The sequence below is a fragment of the Silene latifolia genome, chromosome X, assembly GCF_048544455.1.
Source record: "Silene latifolia isolate original U9 population chromosome X, ASM4854445v1, whole genome shotgun sequence".
Taxonomy (NCBI): domain Eukaryota; kingdom Viridiplantae; phylum Streptophyta; class Magnoliopsida; order Caryophyllales; family Caryophyllaceae; genus Silene; species Silene latifolia.
Genome location: NC_133537.1, coordinates 334,397,903 through 334,418,131, shown reverse-complemented (window position 1 = coordinate 334,418,131; position 20,229 = coordinate 334,397,903). Strand labels below are relative to the sequence as shown.

At 34.6% G+C, this 20,229-nt stretch overlaps 3 protein-coding genes across 3 annotated transcripts; 2 read left to right on the top strand and 1 right to left on the bottom strand.

Moving 5' to 3' along the window:
• The first annotated feature begins 872 nt into the window (after nucleotides 1-872).
• On the top strand, nucleotides 873-4,392 carry LOC141622367 (polygalacturonase-like). Its single transcript, XM_074438407.1, has 4 exons — nucleotides 873-1,363; nucleotides 2,567-2,856; nucleotides 3,588-3,816; nucleotides 4,125-4,392. Exons 1-4 carry the CDS (start codon nucleotides 896-898, stop codon nucleotides 4,356-4,358), a joined length of 1,221 nt encoding a protein of 406 aa, XP_074294508.1. The 5' UTR covers nucleotides 873-895; the 3' UTR covers nucleotides 4,359-4,392.
• Nucleotides 4,393-5,133: 741 nt separating this feature from the next.
• LOC141618888 (integrin-linked protein kinase 1-like) lies at nucleotides 5,134-13,484 on the top strand. Its single transcript, XM_074435949.1, has 14 exons — nucleotides 5,134-5,404; nucleotides 5,528-5,588; nucleotides 6,430-6,900; nucleotides 8,861-8,935; nucleotides 9,041-9,145; nucleotides 9,673-9,758; nucleotides 9,954-10,074; nucleotides 10,164-10,243; nucleotides 10,373-10,435; nucleotides 10,529-10,650; nucleotides 11,142-11,227; nucleotides 11,946-12,067; nucleotides 12,737-12,903; nucleotides 13,177-13,484. The coding sequence occupies exons 3-13, from the start codon at nucleotides 6,481-6,483 to the stop codon at nucleotides 12,873-12,875; spliced, it is 1,419 nt and encodes a 472-aa protein (XP_074292050.1). The 5' UTR covers nucleotides 5,134-5,404; nucleotides 5,528-5,588; nucleotides 6,430-6,480; the 3' UTR covers nucleotides 12,876-12,903; nucleotides 13,177-13,484.
• An 82-nt stretch (nucleotides 13,485-13,566) lies between these two features.
• LOC141618889 (protein GIGAS CELL1-like) lies at nucleotides 13,567-16,165 on the bottom strand. The gene is made up of 3 exons (XM_074435950.1): nucleotides 16,055-16,165; nucleotides 14,860-15,244; nucleotides 13,567-14,458 (listed from the first exon to the last, which is right to left on the bottom strand). The coding sequence occupies exons 2-3, from the start codon at nucleotides 15,205-15,207 to the stop codon at nucleotides 14,132-14,134; spliced, it is 675 nt and encodes a 224-aa protein (XP_074292051.1). The 5' UTR covers nucleotides 15,208-15,244; nucleotides 16,055-16,165; the 3' UTR covers nucleotides 13,567-14,131.
• Nucleotides 16,166-20,229: the final 4,064 nt, after the last annotated feature.

The window sequence follows — 20,229 nt, the reverse complement described above, 5'->3', positions numbered from 1 at the left end:
ATTGTCTTTTTGTGACGAGTAATCTTTAGTAAAAACTAGTTACTCCATCCCAAAAAGTTGAACAATACCATAAATGACACCGTTTTACCTGTAAGACCATTTCATATGACATCGTTGAACAATGGAGACTAATTTACCTTCTATTATACAATAAACGTTAATTCATTTGAGACAAATTATAAGAATAAGACTTTTTTACACAAATGAAGATATTTTCTATAAATAAAAGAATTATGTTACAACGTAAGACGGCATGGTCTTATACGATAATTATTCGAGGTACAGAAACTACAAATAAATGAGTGAGTTAAATGTCATCGAACGCTGGAGATTAATTGTTTACCTTCTTTTTTTTTTTTTTTTTGAGGGGATTGTTTACCTTCTTTTGTAAACATTAACCCGTACAAAAGAAATCATAGGAATAAAATTATCTTACATTGGGAGAAGATATTTTTAAATAAAATGACATTCTTCCACCGTAAGATGATCATTAAGACGGTTTTACGCGATAATTATTCGAGGTACAGAAACCAAAAATAAATGAATTAATTAATTGTCCTACAATTCCTGAGTTCCTGACTAAGTAACGTCTGCATTATCGGCTACATAGAACTATAGAAGTAGTGCTTTAGACGAGAGTTAAACACTAAGCAAAGGTCATTACCAATTAATATGCATAACTCATTATTAATACAAATAAAACTTTTAATAGTAATCTAATTAATAGCTAATTAATTTAAATAATTAAAACCAACAAATTAAATTAATTAATTTGATAATATCCCATCACTTACTCTACTAATAATAATAACTTCCAACTCCTCAAATAACTTCACAATTAACCTACCATTTAATCCAATTAGCTCAAAAAATAAAAATAAAAAAATAAAAAATCATGGAAACAATAATAATTTCATCATTACTAATTTATTTCATATTCATACCACCTACATTAATCAAAGGATACCGATACAACGTTATCGACTATGGAGCTAATCATCGCGGTAAAAGCGACTCATCAATAGCGTTTTTACGTGCATGGGAGGCCGCATGCAACGTAGACTCGACTTGGGTAGTACCACCAACTATATATGTACCGCGAGGAAGGTACTTAATTAAAAATGCTCTTGTTTTTTCGGGTAATAATTGTACGTCGATGGATAATGATATTGGAATGGTGCTTAGAATTGAGGGTACATTGGTAGCTCCGGAGGATTATATGGTTCTAGGGAATATGGGTGCTTGGATATCATTTGAGGAGGTTTCGGGTTTTACTGTCTCCGGTGGGACGATTGACGGTAAAGGTGGCCGGTTGTGGGCTTGTAAGTATGGTGAAGATAGTAACTGTCCTAGTGGTGCTACGGTAAGTTATTTTATAAATTGTTTAGTAATTGAAATTGTTTTACTCCGTAGTATTTTAAAAGGTATTAATTTTTAGGGAAATTTTATGGTTTGTACTCGAGTTAATGGCGAATCCAAGATTTGATGTTAGGGGGCGAGACAGTAAACTAGAAAAAATCGAAATTCCAACTAAAATTATTGATTTTTCAATATTCAGCATTGTTTGAATATTAAAACAATCAACCACAAACAACAAAGAATCGATCAATAGGTAAAACATCAATTTGTTTTTGAGTGAAGCGGTTTTCTAGTAATGTAAGACAGTCCTACACAAGCAATTACTCTCTTACAAAATCGCTTTATAACGATAGTGTGAAACAAATAAAAATACATTCCAAGTTCATATAAGTAGAAAAGCAGTTCTTGAATAAAACCGTCTAATAGAAGATGAGGCTGCACAAAGTGATTTCGATTATTTATCATGGATTCATAACTCAATAATACAAAATTGACAAAGTCGGGTGCTTAACCAAACTACGAAATGCACTCTAAAATAAACAAATGCATTTTAGTCAAATGAAATAGGTAAATAAATGACCACGGAATAACCAACTTCTAGATTGATCCCATTGCAATATGAGTGATTAATGATTCTAAATCGTACAAAAGCCGAAACCAATATATCAAGCAATCATTTAATCATTAAGGTAAGTCAAACGAAACACTAAATAAACAATGCATCTTAGTCAACTTTTTCCTTTCATTTATATTTTTTTCCCTGACAATTTGAAGGTGTTCGAGCTATAGCCTACCCCCTAGCTTTGTTTCAGTCAATAATATACATTTCCATTATTTCTCCCTCACAAAATAAAGCAAATTTAATTATTCATTGGAACAGAGGAAGTATTGGAGTAATACGGAGTATTATTTACGTCTTTTATCAATCGTTCACCATTTATTAATATTTGAAAAATATATTAGTATCATTCATAATGTCAAATTTTGATATCATCGTCTCACTTAATCATGCCCTTCGATTAATACCTACACGTTGCTCGATGTGGCATTAGTCACGGTACCTAATTATTAGGTAAAAAGACCCGATAACAAGGTAACTTTACATGAAACACTGAGTATCATGATTTTATCAGTTAAATTAACTAACATTGACTCGATATTACTCGGTATATATCTAATATATTCCTTTTCTATTCTTTATATACAGACATTGTCCTTTACAAAATCTAAAGATATAACGATCAGTGGACTAAGATCAGTGAATAGCCAATTATACCACATTGTCATCAACGAATGTGACAATGTCTTATTGCAAGACATAACGGTTCTAGCGCCGGGATCAAGCCCTAACACAGACGGAATACATGTACAACAATCGAATCATGTCTTGATCTCAAACTCGAATATTGGTACTGGTGACGATTGTATCTCCGTCGGGGTTGGTACAACCGATTTGTCGATTGACAATGTTGTTTGTGGCCCTGGCCATGGCATTAGGTACGCACAATTTAATTATATATATATATGTGGCATTAGGTACAATTAGTAATCAACTAGTATGAATCTTGCGCGGTATTTATAAATCTTTTAGTTTATAATGTATTATTTATATTTAAAATTGATATATTATTATTTTTCATATTTTAATATAAGGATAAAAAATTAAAATGGAAAACTAGTCAAAAGAATTAAGTAAAGTGATGAAATGTGTATTTTAATGAATTTTTTATCACAAAATTAATGATTTCAATTTATAAATTTTCTCAAATAATTTTGAAGGTTTTTTTTTTCACGAAATGAATAATATCAGTTCATAATATTTTTTTATATGTGGTAAATTTGTTTTATACGAAACTAATAATATTAATTTATCAATTTTTCATATACCAATTTTTAGATTTATACCTGTTTTATTTTATTTTAATTCAAAGGATTGTAATTTAGTTAAAAAAAATTATAATGATTAAAGATTATACTATACAGTAATTGATAATAATTTAATAAAAATAGAGTCTTATTTTCTTATTTAGCTAGATTTTTTTTGGAGGGAAAACTATTGAAATGTTTTATTGTCTTAGTAGTAAGGGAGATTGATTAATTGATTACTGACGGTAACAAAAAAAAATATACTCGGTATTTAATTTCAATTGTTTATGGTTTTCTATAACAGAGACAACTTTAGTTATAAAATCAAAGGGATTTACATTTGGTTACGGTTTATTATGCAGTATTGGCAGCTTAGGAAAGGATGTCGACGAACCAGGAGTCGAAAGTGTGACCGCTACCGGGGTAATTTTCAAAGGTACACAAAATGGTGTGAGGATTAAGTCTTGGGGGAGGCCAAGCCATGGATATGTTAGGAATGTTCTCTTCAGAAATATCACCATGGATGAAGTTCAAAATCCAATCATTATTGATCAAAATTATTGCCCTAACAATCTTAATTGCCCCGGCGAGGTAATTAAACTATTTCATTGTCAATAACGCAAAATTCCGGTTAAATTTGTGTTATACATCACTTTAGATTCGTTATATATGTTCGGTATGACCAGAAGTTGACCAGAACCCAAATTGACCCTATAATAAACATGAACGACTTGAATGATCCAACTTGTTACCATTCAGCTGAAAATGAACTAAACCTGAAATAACCAAAAAATAATAAATACGATTCAAAGTGACACATGAAACATTTGTTACAAAATGTATATGGTAAATGATGTTCTAATTTTGGACTAATGGAGTTAATTTTAAAATTGATAAAGGAGTCGGGAGTTGAAGTTAGCGACGTGACATACGAAGAGATATACGGGTCATCGGCGACGGAAGTAGCTGTGAAGTTTGATTGCAGTCCTAAATATCCATGCAGTCGTATAAGAATGAAGAATGTTCAACTTACGTACAAAGGTCAAATAGCAACAGCTTCTTGTGCTAATGCTGTAGGGACTGTGGATGGCATTATTGAGCCAATAATAAGCTGTATTATTGATCCTAATTAGATTAACACAAAGAGCTTGTTCTATCACAAAATTACAAAAACACAAAAATTGGTAGACTCTTATTAAAATAATACAAAAATCCATAATTTTTTTGGCGTCTCTAATACTCTGCTAATTTTCTAATGATTTTTCTAACGAACACCTATTGAGTACACGTTTATGATGAACATAATAAGTGTGAATTTTAAAAAATATTGATATTTTTGTGATTAAAACCCTTTTTTAAAATGTATTTCTCATTTCGCTACTTTATTACATGTCATTCTTGTGTAATACTCGAGACCGGTTTCTCTTACATCCATCCAATTACATTTTAATCACCAATTACCATATCATTGATTTGTCGGATCATCATGGGATAGTAGACTAAGGCCCCGTTTTTTTGGATTGAAACTGTCGAAACTGAACTTAATGGAGCTGAACTGAACTAAGCTAAACTTAATGGAGCTGAATTGAGCTAAACTGAACTGGAGCTAGAGTTAACTTGTGAAGAAAATAGCTGAACTGAACTGAAATGAACTGAAATTATGTCCCAAAAAATGGGGCCTAACATGCCTTCTAATATTCGAAGATGACCATATTAGTCCTATACTTTATGCAAAAGGTGAAATAATACTCGAACAAAACCATCAATATTCCAAAACTATTTTGATCTTCGAGTACAAGCTGAGTCAACCCAACCTAATCCGATCCGAACCCGTCTCCAAAGTAGACGCTGACAATAATAAAATCGGGTCCACACGGCCAATAAAAAATCTAGACGTAGATTAAAAGCAGTTAAAGAAAAGAAAAACGCGAAATACGGAGAAGCGAGTGGAACCCATACTTCCCCGCTCTTTCTTTTTCATCTTTCATCATTTTCACCTTCTTCTTCTTCCTTCCGCCATTTTTACACCTTCTTACCTTCTCTATCTTACTTTCTCCCTCTTCTACATATCAATTTCAATCCCTAATTTCTCCCCCTTTTTTGACGACGGACAAATTCCGCTCGATTTCGAGAGCTTTCACAGCTCTCGATCGAGCTCTTCCTTTGATTCTTCCTCAATGTATGTAATCGAACATTTATCTATTTTTTTCGTCATTTTTTAGTATTATTTATTGATTTATTGATATGATATTCTCTGACGTTGTAATTGACATTGATTTTATGCTTTTTTTTGTCGGTGCAGGAATTTAATTCGTTTTTGAAGATTCTTTATCGTCATCGTCAGATTAAATTCTGTAATTTAGGTATTTTTTTACACTATTTCTGATTGATTTAGTTTATTTAATGTTAATAATTGTCAGTTTTATTTGATTTTGTTTTGATGCTGTGTTTTTTTGTTCGGAATTTAGTTTGATTGATTCTAAGAACTGTTATTGTCACTTGTTTATGTATTTTAGTTCGTAATTGTAATTTTCGCAAAGATATTTGTAATTGACAGCTACGTTTCAGAAGAATTGGCTTATTTCATCGGTTTTATATGTCTTATTGTTATTGTCATTTTTTCTAATATCAAGGTTCAATCACTTGTAATTTTTGGGTTTTGATAAGGATGTTCTCGTTCCGGTCCGTCTCAATAGTTTATTTACCTTTAATTAAAATAATCTTACGAACACTTAAATTGGTAAACAAATGATTGAGAGGAAGGGAGTATATTTATCCAATAGGTCTCACTTGTAATGGATATATCCGTCACAAGCTTGTGACGGGTCAAATATAACTCACATGGGTGGATAAGACAAGAAGTAGAATGCATAGGGAATCACAGATGAGTTGTCTTTATCCTCCCATGTGGATTTTATTTGACCTGTCACAAGCTTGGATATCGTCCGTCAAAAATGAGAATTTGTGATATTTATCATAGACAATTGATATGCATGTGGACAAATTACTGTGAGAGGAAAAGGTTGGAGAAGGTAAAAATGAGAAATCTGGTAGCATTCCTTGTACAATTTTTATTATTTAAATTGCTTAAGAATTGGTCAAAGACTTGTTCGTTTTCACTGCAGCTAGATTACGATCGATTGAGTCCTTGTTTGGGATAATTTGACTATAAAATCCTTTTTCCATGTTCTTCTTTAATCACAGTGTTGCTGAATAATCTATTTCGGAACAAATAATCAACATCTCCATACAAAAATGGAGCTCGCAGCGCAACTAAAGCGAGGAATATCCCGGCAATTCTCGACAGGATCACTCAGAAAGTCAGGGAGGTTTAGTTTTAAAAGGCAGCCCTCCTTAGACCCTCAGGCTAAAAACATCAGGTTTAGCTTCGGGAGGCAGTCGTCCCTCGACCCTGTGCGACGTGCTATTCCTGAGGACGCATTAACGGTGGTGCCGGATAACTTGGATGCCACTATGCAATTGCTGTTCATGGCGTGTAAGGGGGATGTGAAGGGTATCCAAGACTTGCTTGATGAAGGAACTGATGTTAATAGCATTGACTTGGATGGAAGGACTGCCTTGCATATTGCTGCGTGTGAGGGGCATGTTGACGTAGTCAAGTTGTTACTGAGTCGTAAGGCCAATCTTGATGCTCGTGATCGTTGGGGTAGTACGGTAATTTCCTTTCTTATATTATCACTCTTTTCACATTTCATTTAACGAGTCACGTTCATTTTTTGTATGAGACTTTTCTGCCTGGATGTTGGATTGCTCTTACATATTAGGTATGCCTCAAATTAATCCTTTAGACTTTGTGAAGTCTTAACATCGATAAAATACTGCTCAATAAAACTTCTTAGAACTTTAACTGTGTACAGACTGTACACATTTACCATCACATTTGACTATGACAAAGTTCGAAGTTAAGTCTTGAAAGACTTAGACTCGCCTAGGAGACTAATAAGATGAGAACTCGACAGTGATTCAGTGACAGGCCCATGTCGAAGACAGTCTCATGCTAGCATAGATACACAAATAGTTATTGAGTTCTGTGATCGGGATTTGATTTTGTGGTTGATTCTCGGTTGTTTGGTTATTGGATTTGGTATTACTGTCCAAGGACTTGGATACTAGATTATCGCGGGGGTGCACATTATGTATATTTTGTGCCAGAAATTGGGTCATTATGAGTGGAAAAGTCATGTGAATTAATAATCCCTGTATATAAGCCATCTAAGGCGGGTGTCAGATTCTCATATGGTCGAAACTTGAAATCCAGGTTACATTAACCATCTAAACAAATCAGGGTAACATATGTATGTGTCAACTGTCAAGCATCGGCACGTCGTGTCACGCTTGAATAATTGGTGATATATTCTGGAGAAAGTTTGTACACTACAATCCACAAGAATATTATATTGGTAGTAAATTGATATGATTGGAGAAAATCTGGTAGAAGTGCTTAATGGAAGGACAAATCTATAGGGATATGGACAAGCTATGAATTATTAGTGTTTGACAAATATGTTCACAACGTATGACTTTAAACTCCAATAATGTTGTCTGTCCTAAAGACAAAAGTGATTAGATTTAAAGAATAACCCATCATTACATTCTTTAAACAATTTAAGGCTTTAAGCAAATAGCATACCATCTTTCTCTAATGTTTTTGTGTTAAGCATATCTTTTGTGCATCTTGTCCTTGATATTCTCCCTTAAACTAGTCAGACCTAAATATTCCAATTAACTACTGAATTAAGAACCCTCGTGAAAAGGATGTGTCATGCAACAACGATATAATAGAGGATGTGCTGAAGCGGAGCATATTAAGTTTAGAGATCTTTGTTTTGTTGAGAATTTATTTTGTTTGATTTTTATAGATTTGATGTCGTATGACTTTTTAATAATGAAATGATCTATTTGCTCAAAAAAAAAAAGCGTGTTGTATTAACAAATATGGTATGCGCTCATGCCGCTCAATGTTTGTCATTTATAATTGGTTGATGTAGCTTGTAAAAATTGATTGAAGAACTAGGCTAGGATTGTTGGTTTAAAACGCATTAGTTTTAAGTTCGTCGTGACAGAAAAAATACAGTTCCAAAGAAGTGAACATAGTGAATGGCTGTATGGTATTCTGTTAACAATATTGATATTGTACATGGCCGCATGGGTATGGGTTTGTTATGTAGGTGTTTCTGTGTGTTCTGTTAGTAAGGATGCTGATCCTGAATTCAGTTACATTTCTAAATTAATATCTATTAGTAGGAATTTTATAGGAGGGAGACTAAAAAATTTAAGAACTCAACTAGCTGAGTCTAGAAAGTGGGAATTTGGGAACTACGGAGTATATGTATCTCATGTTTTCTTAATGCTTGCTCTCATCAAGTATCTATGCAAATTGCCCTTAGATTAAAACATCGGTCAGCTTTTCACTTAGGGTTACATGTTCGTATATTGTGTTTTAGACAATCTACATTGCACTACAAATGCACATTTGAAGCAATGTAGATTGTTAGTTGCATTGTAGTGTTATTGTCGAACTTCCTTTTAGTTGAGTGACTTGTCTCCATGTCTACTATCCCCAATCCCAGTGCGATTAAGTAATCTACTGATAATTAGTGTGTCATTGTTACAGGCAGCTGCTGATGCTAAACATTATGGGAATACGGATGTCTACCAAGTTTTGAAGGCTCGGGGAGCTAAAACTCCGGTATGAAAGAAGACTGTCTCCTCTAATTTCTTTCTTTATTTCCTACCTTTTGCTTGTTAAAATTTTAGTAAGTTGACTTCCTAAATTATTACATTCTAAATTCAGAAAACCAGGAAAACTCCAATGGCAGTTACGAATCCTAAAGAAGTCCCAGAATATGAACTCAATCCATTTGAGCTTCAAGTTCGCAAAGCAGATGGGATTGCGAAGGCATGAATTTTTCACCTTGACTGTATCAATTTTGTGAAAAATGCAATATGTATTGGTGATGTTCATGCGGTTACCAATGTATTTATCTTCTATTTTGTGTTTTTTAGATAGCTTTAGTTAGTATGCTTTGCATTGGGAATGATGGGATCACAACATTAGATACTAGGTCTCCAAACGACTATTTAGTTTAGATTTTCATTGCTTTTCTTGTATCTTGATTCGTAGCTCACGTTGTGCATAGCAGAGATCAGAATATTTTGATTGCTACCTATAAGCATCAGTTAAAAGCTAGTACTAGTACTTAATTAAGCTCTCTAACTCCTCTGAGTGACGCCGGTATCTGCTATAGTTCATTTTAGTTTCACTCAGTGTGTCTGGTTCATATAGTGTTCTTGTTCCAGTGTGATGCTTCAATTTTTTGCTGTAAAATTTGTCTGTTTTTTCTTTTTCCTGACAGGCGCTTGTTTCATAGCTTGTTACCATTCTCTTTTTCTAAGTTCCTTTCATGTTAATCTTGCTGTTAGCAGGGTGCATATCAAGTGGCTAAGTGGAACGGCACCAAAGTTGCTGTAAAAATACTTGATAAGGAAAGTTACACTGACCCAGAAATAATGTACTACACTAAACCTTATACTTTAATCAGATATAGTCACCTTTTGTCATCCGCTATGCCCGCAGTGTTCTTTTCAGATTTTCAGAGATATCCGTATAATTATATGGCTGTTTCTCAAGTCATTGAGTGTTATGTTAACATCTAAATGGCAGCTGAGGGTTCGACATATCATATTTGTAATAAATTTCATTGCAGAAATGCTTTTAAATCTGAGCTGACATTAATGGAGAAGGTGCGCCATCCTAATATCATCCAGTTTGTTGGAGCGGTTACCCAAAATATCCCTATGATGATTGTAATTGAATACCATTCAAAGGTAATTTTAATCAAACTCCAGATATTTCAGTCCTTATACCCTGTTCCTTTCATATATCTTAAAGACTGAATTAGTCTATTTTTATACAGGGTGATCTAGGAAGCTATCTTGTAAAGAAAGGACGTTTATCACCATCAAAATCCTTGAGGTTTGCTCTTGATATTGCAAGGTATTCTTCGTTTCTAAGATTTACCCTTTATTTGGAAACAATATGCGGTTGCGTAGAAAAACAGCTTTTATTACAGTAATTGCACAGAATTTGGCGATCTGTATTCCTCACAGAACTGAACAATGTCAGGGGCATGAATTACCTCCATGAGTGCAAACCAGATCCTGTTGTCCATTGTGATCTGATGCCCAAGTAAGATGACCAAATGCAAAAGACAACTTTTATAAGTCACTGATGCTGATATTATTGTTCTTTAATAGTTGAGAATTTTTTGTAAGGTGCCAGAAATATTTTGCTCGATAGCAGCGGACAACTGAAGGTAGCTGGATTTGGTTTGGAACGAGTGTCAAAGATATCAGCAAATAAATTTAAGTTAGCGGAGACTGGGGCATCCACTCGTCATTTGAGTAAGTGCTAGGTCAACAGAAAACTATCTTTCTCATGGTTTGGAAAAAGTGGTGACTAATTCTTATGCTTTATTTGCACTAGACTTTCTTTCTGGGGCTCTTGGTTTATTTCAATTCATATTCTCGTGTGTATATCATGACGTTACTGCAACATCTCGAGGAAGAAAGCGGTGGTGTAATTGATTATCTTTGTCTGTCATGGTTGCTGATGAGTATAAATTTTGGTGGCAGTTCTCTCATAAAATGCTTGTCACTGAACCTCTAGCCTAACGAAAACTGGAATGTAGTGTGCCTATCTAAATTAACTTTTGTCACTTGTAGAAGGATTTGTTGGGTTTTACCAACCAAATAATTAAAGCTAGTGATGTAACCTTCGTACTAGTTCAGATGAGTAATTTTCATCTTGGGAGTAAAATTTTCAAAAGTTAACTAGGTTGAAGTAATATATGTATATTATGTAATAACCAGGCCTTCTTTGTTTCTGGATGTAGGTATCTACACAGCACCTGAGCTCTATAAACATGAAGTATTTGACAAGAGTGTGGACGCATACTCCTTTGCTGTAATCCTTTATGAGGTAACTTTGAGGCTTGTTTTTTTTTTTTTTCCGGCCTGTGGGGGCATCGAGTGGGTTAGATGAACCCAATCGGATGGAACACTTCTATCTACTCCACCTGATACATAGATTACATTATGTTAAGCTAACCTACTGCTTGGTTTTTTTCCTATAATACCATAATGTCAAACCAGTGCTCCCAAATTTTAAGCCGATGGTGTTTGTGTGAGGTTAAGTACAAGTGTCTTAACAAGTGTACAACCATGCTTATATCTACAATATAGGAGAGGTGAATACTTGAATAGTTAATTTTCAGATGCTAACCTGCCTGTTGATTATCATTCTGCTGTGTATGCTTACAGTGAGCACCAGGCAATATTTTAAATTTCTAGCTAGTAATTCATTTTGGTTATTAACCTTCTTAGTTTCAAGGAAGATTTGTTTTTCATTTATTCAGTAATAGTAAGTTTAATTTCATCTAATCTACATATTAATGGATCTTAACATTCTACCCGGGAATTATTATCGTACTGATAGTTAGAAATGCACTATAATATGCGAATTTGGAAGAACTAGTTGTTGATCCCCTCTTGATTTTGCCATTTAGGAAGGTAAATGAAAACCTGAAGACGAGACAGGGTGTTGAAGAAGTTGTCATGTATTCTTATTTGCTTTTGTGAACCAATTTGGAATTGCTTGATCTTTGGCTCACTATGTATGATTCTTTTTCTTGCTTTAGATGATTGAGGGTGTTCATCCTTTTCACCCGAAGCCTGATGAAGAAGCTGTCAAGCTTATGTGTTCGGAAGGAAAGAGGCCACCTTTTAAAAAGTTGAAAAATTATCCATCGGACTTAAAAGAGTAAGTTTTTTTATGCACTATTTCCTTTCTAGGGCTTGTTGAATCTTGACTTCATGTTTTAATAATTTCTGCTGTTAGTTTCCACAGTGATTCTCTGTAGTAGTCTTAAAATATTGTTTCGAGAGAAAGTCTCCCAATAAAAGGTGCAGTCCTTATTATAGAAAATCAGAAACTTCACTTGATTGCTGTGATCGGTAGTTATTGAGCAACTATATTTCGACGACATAATGCGGACTGATATTTCTCAGGTTCATGCCCTTTTGCGAATTCTTGGATCCGCCAATTCTTTGGTTAATTGTCTGAAATGTTGGTAAACTGTCCTTGATTGACAGGGTCTTGTCCCAACCCTATCAAATATTGTGAAATTCCTGATTGGGATTTGGATTTACCTGAAATCCCTAAGATTTAGAATACTACACCATAAACAACAGTACACAGCTATTTACGTGAAACCTTCTGATTAAGATTAGGATTACATTGGAATCCCGTTGATCTGTCGATAATTCGGTATGGCTTATTTGTCCAATATGCTAAGTGAACCCCTGATAAGGATTTAATCCCATTGATCTACCGTGATAACTGAGTGATTTGATGATGTTTCTGCCTAGTGCTGCTGTAATATATAAGCCCATGAATGTCTGAACTAATGTAGTTAGAATGCAAACACAGATTGCTGGAGGAATGTTGGAGTGAAGACCCTACTATTAGACCGAGTTTTTCTGAAATAATTGCGCGGTTGGACAAAGTAGTAGCCCAAGGTTCTAAACAAGGATGGTGGAAGGACACCTTCAAGCTTCCATGGTTGTAAGGAGTGGGAGATTCATAAAATTCACGTGGTATGCATCTCGTTTAAGTATTTGCAACATTCAAATGCTCACATATTACATAACCATAGGGTTTGAAGTTAGAACTCGAGTGATTACTAACTTACTATAAGACTTCAGTTTTCACCTGGAATCGGTCATGGAACCATTGCAGTCTAAACTGAGTCTTAGTGTGGCCAATAACCTTCCGAATCTTAACGATTTAATATCATCATTTTTGCTGAAGTGATAATATGACTAGCTATTAATCCAAATGATATGTAAAGGACTTTTTTTTTTTTGTAGGGATTGCAAGAACTCGCGTGTGGAAACTGCCCGGTGCTTTGTAAAAGATCACCTAACCCCTCAAGAATGGGCGTTAGAGGTTCCAGTGTACTACCTCTTGTAATTTTTTTTGGCTATGGCACCTGCTGGATGAAGAGAATTGGTCTGTAAACAAATAAACACGTTACCACCAGAGTACCAGCCCATACGAGTCTTTAGTTTTTTTTTTTTTTTGGAATGATTCAGAACTGTCTCGTTTCTTGTATATTTTACGCAATATATAAATCAAAATTGTTTATACCACATTAATACAGTTAATGTTTCTGTTCTTTCTTCCGCAATCCCTTTCCATTTTCCCTTTCTTGTAGGATTTGCCAGTAAATTTATGTATGGACAGTATGACTTCAGAGATAATAAAAAAAGAAGCATGGTATTCGGGTAATTTGCCTTCAATACTTGGAGCTCAACAGTTACAACTTACAATTGCCATTACAAATACTCATGATCAACAAAAAATAGATCTGCAAAAGAAGACGGAAAAGGCACCGTCAACAAGGTGATTGGGTGATTTTTATGTACATACAGGAACTGCTTAAATGGCCAACATCAGAGGGCATCTGCTGTCAATAACTTTACACTGTTAGCAGAGGCTAACACTTAGTCGTATGCACAGAAACCATCTTCTCCGATCACCCTAAATCAGATACACTCGTGCCAAAGCCGAGATAGTCAGGCACAAATTGTGAACGAGAGAAGCCGCCTTATCTTCAGTAAACCCACATCATTTCTACACTTCTACCCATGAGCCCTCTTGGCATCTCTCATGCTGCACAAGCTTATATGAGACGGTCTTACCTATGAAACTAACCCACTAGCCCTATACTAAATGAAACAAAACTATGGGTTAGTCTCACATTTGAGATCGTCTCATACAAGATTCAGTCATCGGTCTAATACTCTAATGTCATTAAGCAACTCATCGCATTGACATTAGAGTACGGACCTTTCTTGCCCTCTCGGCCTTCTTGGCAGCCGGTGTATTTTCTACCCTCTGTTGCTCTTCCACCCAAATTTGCCTCACCTTATCTATTGAATTAAGCAGCTTCTTCTGAGGAGTTGCCATTTCTAATACATTCGAGTTCTCATCAGTTACATTGTCCATGTTCTTTGCGGCCAAAGCTAGGACGGGTGCCAATATGTTTGTTTCGTTCTCAAGTTGAGAACTGGATGATGGAGCATTCACTTCTTGTTCTGGTGCTTCATCTCTCTGATCTCGCAGTTCAGCTCTTCTCCTTTCTATTGCCTGTATAGCACCAAGAGAATCTTATCATTAGCACCAATTCTCATTGAAAACGAACACTTTTCGTCACAAACTGAAGACGGACTAAATGTCGTCATTTTAACAACAAAATGTGACCATATTAATGACAAATTATTGTAGTTTAGGAAATTGTTCTGGCAACTTTTTAGGTAAAATGGTTACATTTTAGTCTTAAATGGGTCACATTTTACCCCGTGTTCAGCTTATGACAAAATGTACCCGTCACAAGCAAAGACGCTTTGTATCATTAGACAGTCTCGTGTGAAAATTCAAGACCACTGAAAATTTAATGTCCACAGCACATAAACAGAAACATGAAATCTGTGACGATTTTCAGAAGATAAAGTACATGAGTGAACAGCTTATGAAGTTAGAATAATTACCCTAACAATAGCAGTAATGTCTCGTAGAGGGGTGCGAGGATAGTAAGATGGTAACAAACTGCGCCTCCCTTGACCAGATCTAACAGTCATAGGAGATCGATTTTCTTGATCAACAGGCAACCTATTCAAGTATCTTTGATGTCTCATTCGCGTTCTTTGAGCTTGAAGGCTGCGTCTACGCAGCCTTCGAGCACTACCACTAGATTTTCCTGTCATAACATTTTGTGAGGATAAGGTCCTCAACCGTAACCCAGGCTCATCTACTGTAAGATTTGCTCGTCGTTGAGCATTTGGTAGAAGGGTTGAAACATCAACTGGTCTTGACCGTCTGTCTCTTGATACAGGCATCTTTCAGCCGCTGTCTGTTTAGTACTCGTAATTTTTACTGCATAAAGTCAAATAAACTCCCATTAATCGTCTAATTTCTGTAAACAGCATCGCTCTTTTGTTGCAGAGCCGATGCAAACAGCAGCATAACAAGACTAATTTCTGTAAACAGCATCGCTCTTTTAAAAATAAATAAGCGTAACAAGTTTATTGAGTCATTTTACATTATTCCACCAAAATCTCGAACCAAAATGAATGAGCCAATTTGATGATTTGCTTCAAATTTTAAATTAAAATTATTTATAGTGCTAAAGAAATGCAGTATCTCCACACTGTGCACATTGATACACTTGTTTTAGATTTGATACTCAATTTATAAATGTATTTGCCGAAAACATAATTAGCTATTCTTCATCTTGTAAAGCCCAGATTTCGCATCTTGTTAATTTGTTTCACTTATTACTAATAAGCAAAACAAAGATGCGAAAGCTTTACAAGTTGAAGAATAGCTAATTATGTTTTCGGCAAACACATCTTATCCAATTAATTATTATTAATCATAAGTTGAAGAATTACTAAAAAACACACTTAAAAATACATACATCCTACGTCTCAATCATTTATTTACCTTTTTAATTCTTTGTAACGGATATTTAAATCAAATGTAAACAAATAACCAGACCGGAGTAAATACAATATAACACTATGAAACTAAACTAACTATCCAGATGAACTAATTCAAAAACCCAGATAAAATATACACAGAATTAACCAATTAAACCAAAAAGATCCAAACTTTCATCAAATTTCACAAAACTAAAACCAACCCAGATGAAAAACACAACTAAATAATCAAAAGAAAGCTTACCCAGATTAGATTTCTGCCAAAAATGGTGAACTAAGTGAATAAACTGATAGAAAGAGAGTTGAAGAGGAGAGAAGAAGTGATGAAACGATGAGTTTGAAGAGAAGAAATGAGAGGAGTTTTTAAAGGAGATGATATTGGTAAAGGTGTCAGGAGTGTTTGTGTAGTGCAAAAAAATGGTCACATGCCTTCTTACAAATTGAAATCTTTGAATTTTCATCAAATTTTTCAACGGTGAAACTTTGGTTTGTGTTAAGGGCGGGATTTTGAACTTGTTTGAAATATTTTATGTCAAAAATTGAAAATGAAAATGAAAATTTCGAAGCCATTGGTTTGGTTTTAGATTGGAATATTTGGAATCTTGGATTGTTGGACATAAATTGGGCTTGGTTGACTTGTTAGATTCTGTGTTTCTTTTTTGAGTTGGAAGTAGGCTTACCAAACGGGTAAACTGGGTCGGGTTAATTTTGGATCGGATTATTTTTGAGTTTGCGAGAATTCAGGTTAAATTGGGTTAGATAGGGTTATTTCGAGTTCGGTTCATTTTCGATTATATTATTATCAAGTTTTTATGCATAATAATCATTTTTGCAGCGATAAGCGTATGGTCGGACCATATTGGTTCGGGTTTATTTGGGTTATGACTCATGCTCGGGTTCTGAGTTCAGTTGTCGCGGCTGTTATTTGGGCCGGATCAATTTTGCCAAGTCTAGTTGGAAGTCATATATATATATGGGCTCAAACTCTTGTTATCTTGATGAGAATAAATTCGACGGTAAAATGACCTGATTTGATCATGGATGGTAGTGGATTGGGATGGATTGGATCTTGCAAGATCCAAACCCGATCTAACTTAGTGGATCACCGATTCATATCCAAACTCGCTCCATAACCAGAATTTCAAAATCCATAGCCAATCCATTATTCATTTTCTGAATCTATCCCCGCTCCAAATTCATACCCGATCCACCATATAATCTAAAACTCGATCCAAAACTTGGTTTGATTATATAAAAACTTCATCTTATATGACAAAATTGAAATTTGAAGTACAATAAAGCCTAAATTTTCAAAAAAAAAAATAGTGGATCGGGTTCTGGTACGAATGGATCGGGTTTGGATTTGATTCGGGTTTTCCAATAGTAGATTCATATATGAGTTTTTAAATAGTGGATCGGGTATGGGTTATTAAGTATTTGGTTTGGATTGAATTTTTCCCTTCGGGTTTATTAGATTTCGGTTCAGTTTAAGCCATAATTGTCATCCCTAATATGACATTATGACCACCGAAGACTCGTTTTAGACAAAGACGTTAATAGCCAAAGCTGAAATATAATACGACTATCCTCTCCTTAATGGTCACTTAAATCAATTGAGATTCTCTCCCAATTCCTTTTTCTCTTCATTTACTTCCATTTCTTTCAATGGTTCAGATTATATGTTAGATCGATCTAACGGTGTAAGTAGTTGATGAGATAAGTGAGGAATAATAATTAGACCTGGCAAACAGATCGGGTCGTGTCGGATTCGTGTTCGTGTCACATGTAAACGGGTCACAAACCCTTCAACCCAAACCCGACCCGTTTAAATCTCGTGTCGTGCTCGTGTCGACCCACTTACATAAATGGGTCGTCAAGCCTCAACCCTAACCCGCTAATATCGTGTCGGGTTCAAGTCGTGTTTTCGTGTCATGTCAATATTTGGAAAGTTTTAAGTATATTTATGTGATGAAAGATAAAAAAATTAGGATTAATTTATTAAACAGGTCATTCGTGTCGGGTTCGTGTTTAGAGAGCTCAACCCAAACCCGACCCAATTAAATATCGTGTCGTGTTCGTGTCGACCCACTTACATAAATGGGTCATTGAGCCTCAACCCAAACCCGTTAATTTCGTGTCGGGTTCGTGTCGTGTCATTATTTGCCAGCTCTAATACTAATATAAGATTATGAGAAAAAATGGATAGAAAATGGAGATAGGATCCTTACTCAACTTAAATGTCTTGATTCACGTTCAAGTGACAAAATGATTAAATAACGACGATATTCACCTGCAATATTAGGGGGTGGGGAGTAGGGATGGCAATGGGTCGGGTTGCATCGGGTTTTGCAAGATTCAAACCCGATTCACTTACTTATTGGATCACAGATCCATATCCATATCCAAAATTTTAAAATCCATACCCGATCCATTATACTTTTTTCAAACTCATACCCGCTCCAAATCCATACCCAATCCACTACATAATCCAAAACCCAATACGAAACTTGATTTGACTACATAAAAATTTAATCTTATATAAGAAAATTTAAATTTCAAGGTTAATAAAGCCTAAATATTCAATAATATCCACTTGGATCGGGTTCGGGTATGAATGGATCGGATTTGGATTTGGTTCGGGTTTTCCAATAGATATGGATATGGGTTTTTAAATAGTGGATCGGGAATGGGTTTTTAAAGAGTGGGTTTGGATCGAATTTTTTCCTTCGGTTCGATTCGGGTTCGGTTCAATTTGGGTCATAATTGCCATCCCTAGTGGGGGAGCGAGGGCATTCGTGCATTTGCATGGTTGCACTCCCAAATATTTGAGATAGAATAAATTTGGTGTAGTAAAGCATGTATTTGTTAGATGGGCTTAGGCCTTGTTCTTTTGGACTTCAAGTCACTTAATTTAAGTTCACTTCAGATCCTATAAGTTCGATTCGATTCGATTCGATCCTATAAGTTCGATTCGGATCCAATAAGTTCGATTCGATTCGAATCCTATAAGTTCGATTCGATTCGATCTTATAAGTTCGATTCGAGATCCTATAAGTTCGATTCGATTCGATTCGATTCGATCCTATAAGTTCGATTCGAGATCCTATACCTCACTTAATTTAAGTTAACTTCATCCTATAAGTTAAGTTCAATTCGATTCGAGATCTTATAAGTTCGATTCGATCCTATAAGTTCGATTGATTCGATCCTATAAGTTCGATTCGATTCGAGATCCAATAAGTTCAGTTCAGATCCTATAAGTTCAGTTCAGTTCAGTTCAAATCCTATAAGTTCAGTTCAGTTCAGATCAGATAAGTTTCAGTCCAAAAGAACAGGGCCTTAGTGTTAAGAGTCCCCGTTTTTTTTTTTTTTTTTAAAACAGGTGGAAAAAAAGTAAAATTATATACTAATGGCTCTTTTAGCTAGTCTATGAACCATTTTATAACAAATTTTAGGGATATGACTAAAAGAAACACAATGAAAATAACAACTTATGCTTACAATACCCCTTACGATAACTTTGGTATCAATGTTGGTTCGAAACTCACATAGATAAAATTTTGTGATTGTTTATTTATTTATATAAATCACACAAATCTTATATAAAATGGACTTTATAACATATACTCCATGCTTAAATGCAATATTGTGTTACATACTTAAGATTTGAATATTGTTAAGACTATATTTAGTCTTAAAAATCTCTCACATCAGTTTTTCACTAATTTTTACCCCCTCATGTTTTATACATTATCTCTCATTCTTACATAAAACTCTACATTTTCATTTTTGATGTGAAATTAAATTACACATGCGGGTCATTTATTGGATAACATCTCTAAAAGGTTGTGCAAAGACTCATGGTGAGTCTTAAGTTGAGTTTTGGATTTAAAAACTCAAGTTATAAACTTCGTCAAGACTTTGATAGGCAGTAGGTGGATTATACATGTGATGTAGGTTATTGATAGTTTTAAGTGAGCTTATGTATCTAAAAATAAAAATTTTGAATGAGTTTTGTCTCAAAATTTACCAATAATCTTATCATTACACTGTGATTCTATTGCCTAATTGGTAGTCTAATGAAATTCTATTTTATGGATCTTAAAACTTAATAGCATTTATTGCGGATTTTCTTGTTGTCTTTCAAAACAATTTTGATGTGTTTCATATTGATAAAATATCAGTCTATATATCCTCTAAGTTCACTGCTGAAATGACATTATAATATTTCAACCAAGATGACATGACATCTCATGGTAAGACTAAAAAATAATACGTATGATATATGAAATCACATAATTGATGCATTCAATCAACATAATTATTGCTATAAATGAGAATGGCAAAAGATTTCTTCCAACTTAATATTTCCATAATTTGTGTAGAATATCATCTACATTTTCACCACCTCCAATGAAA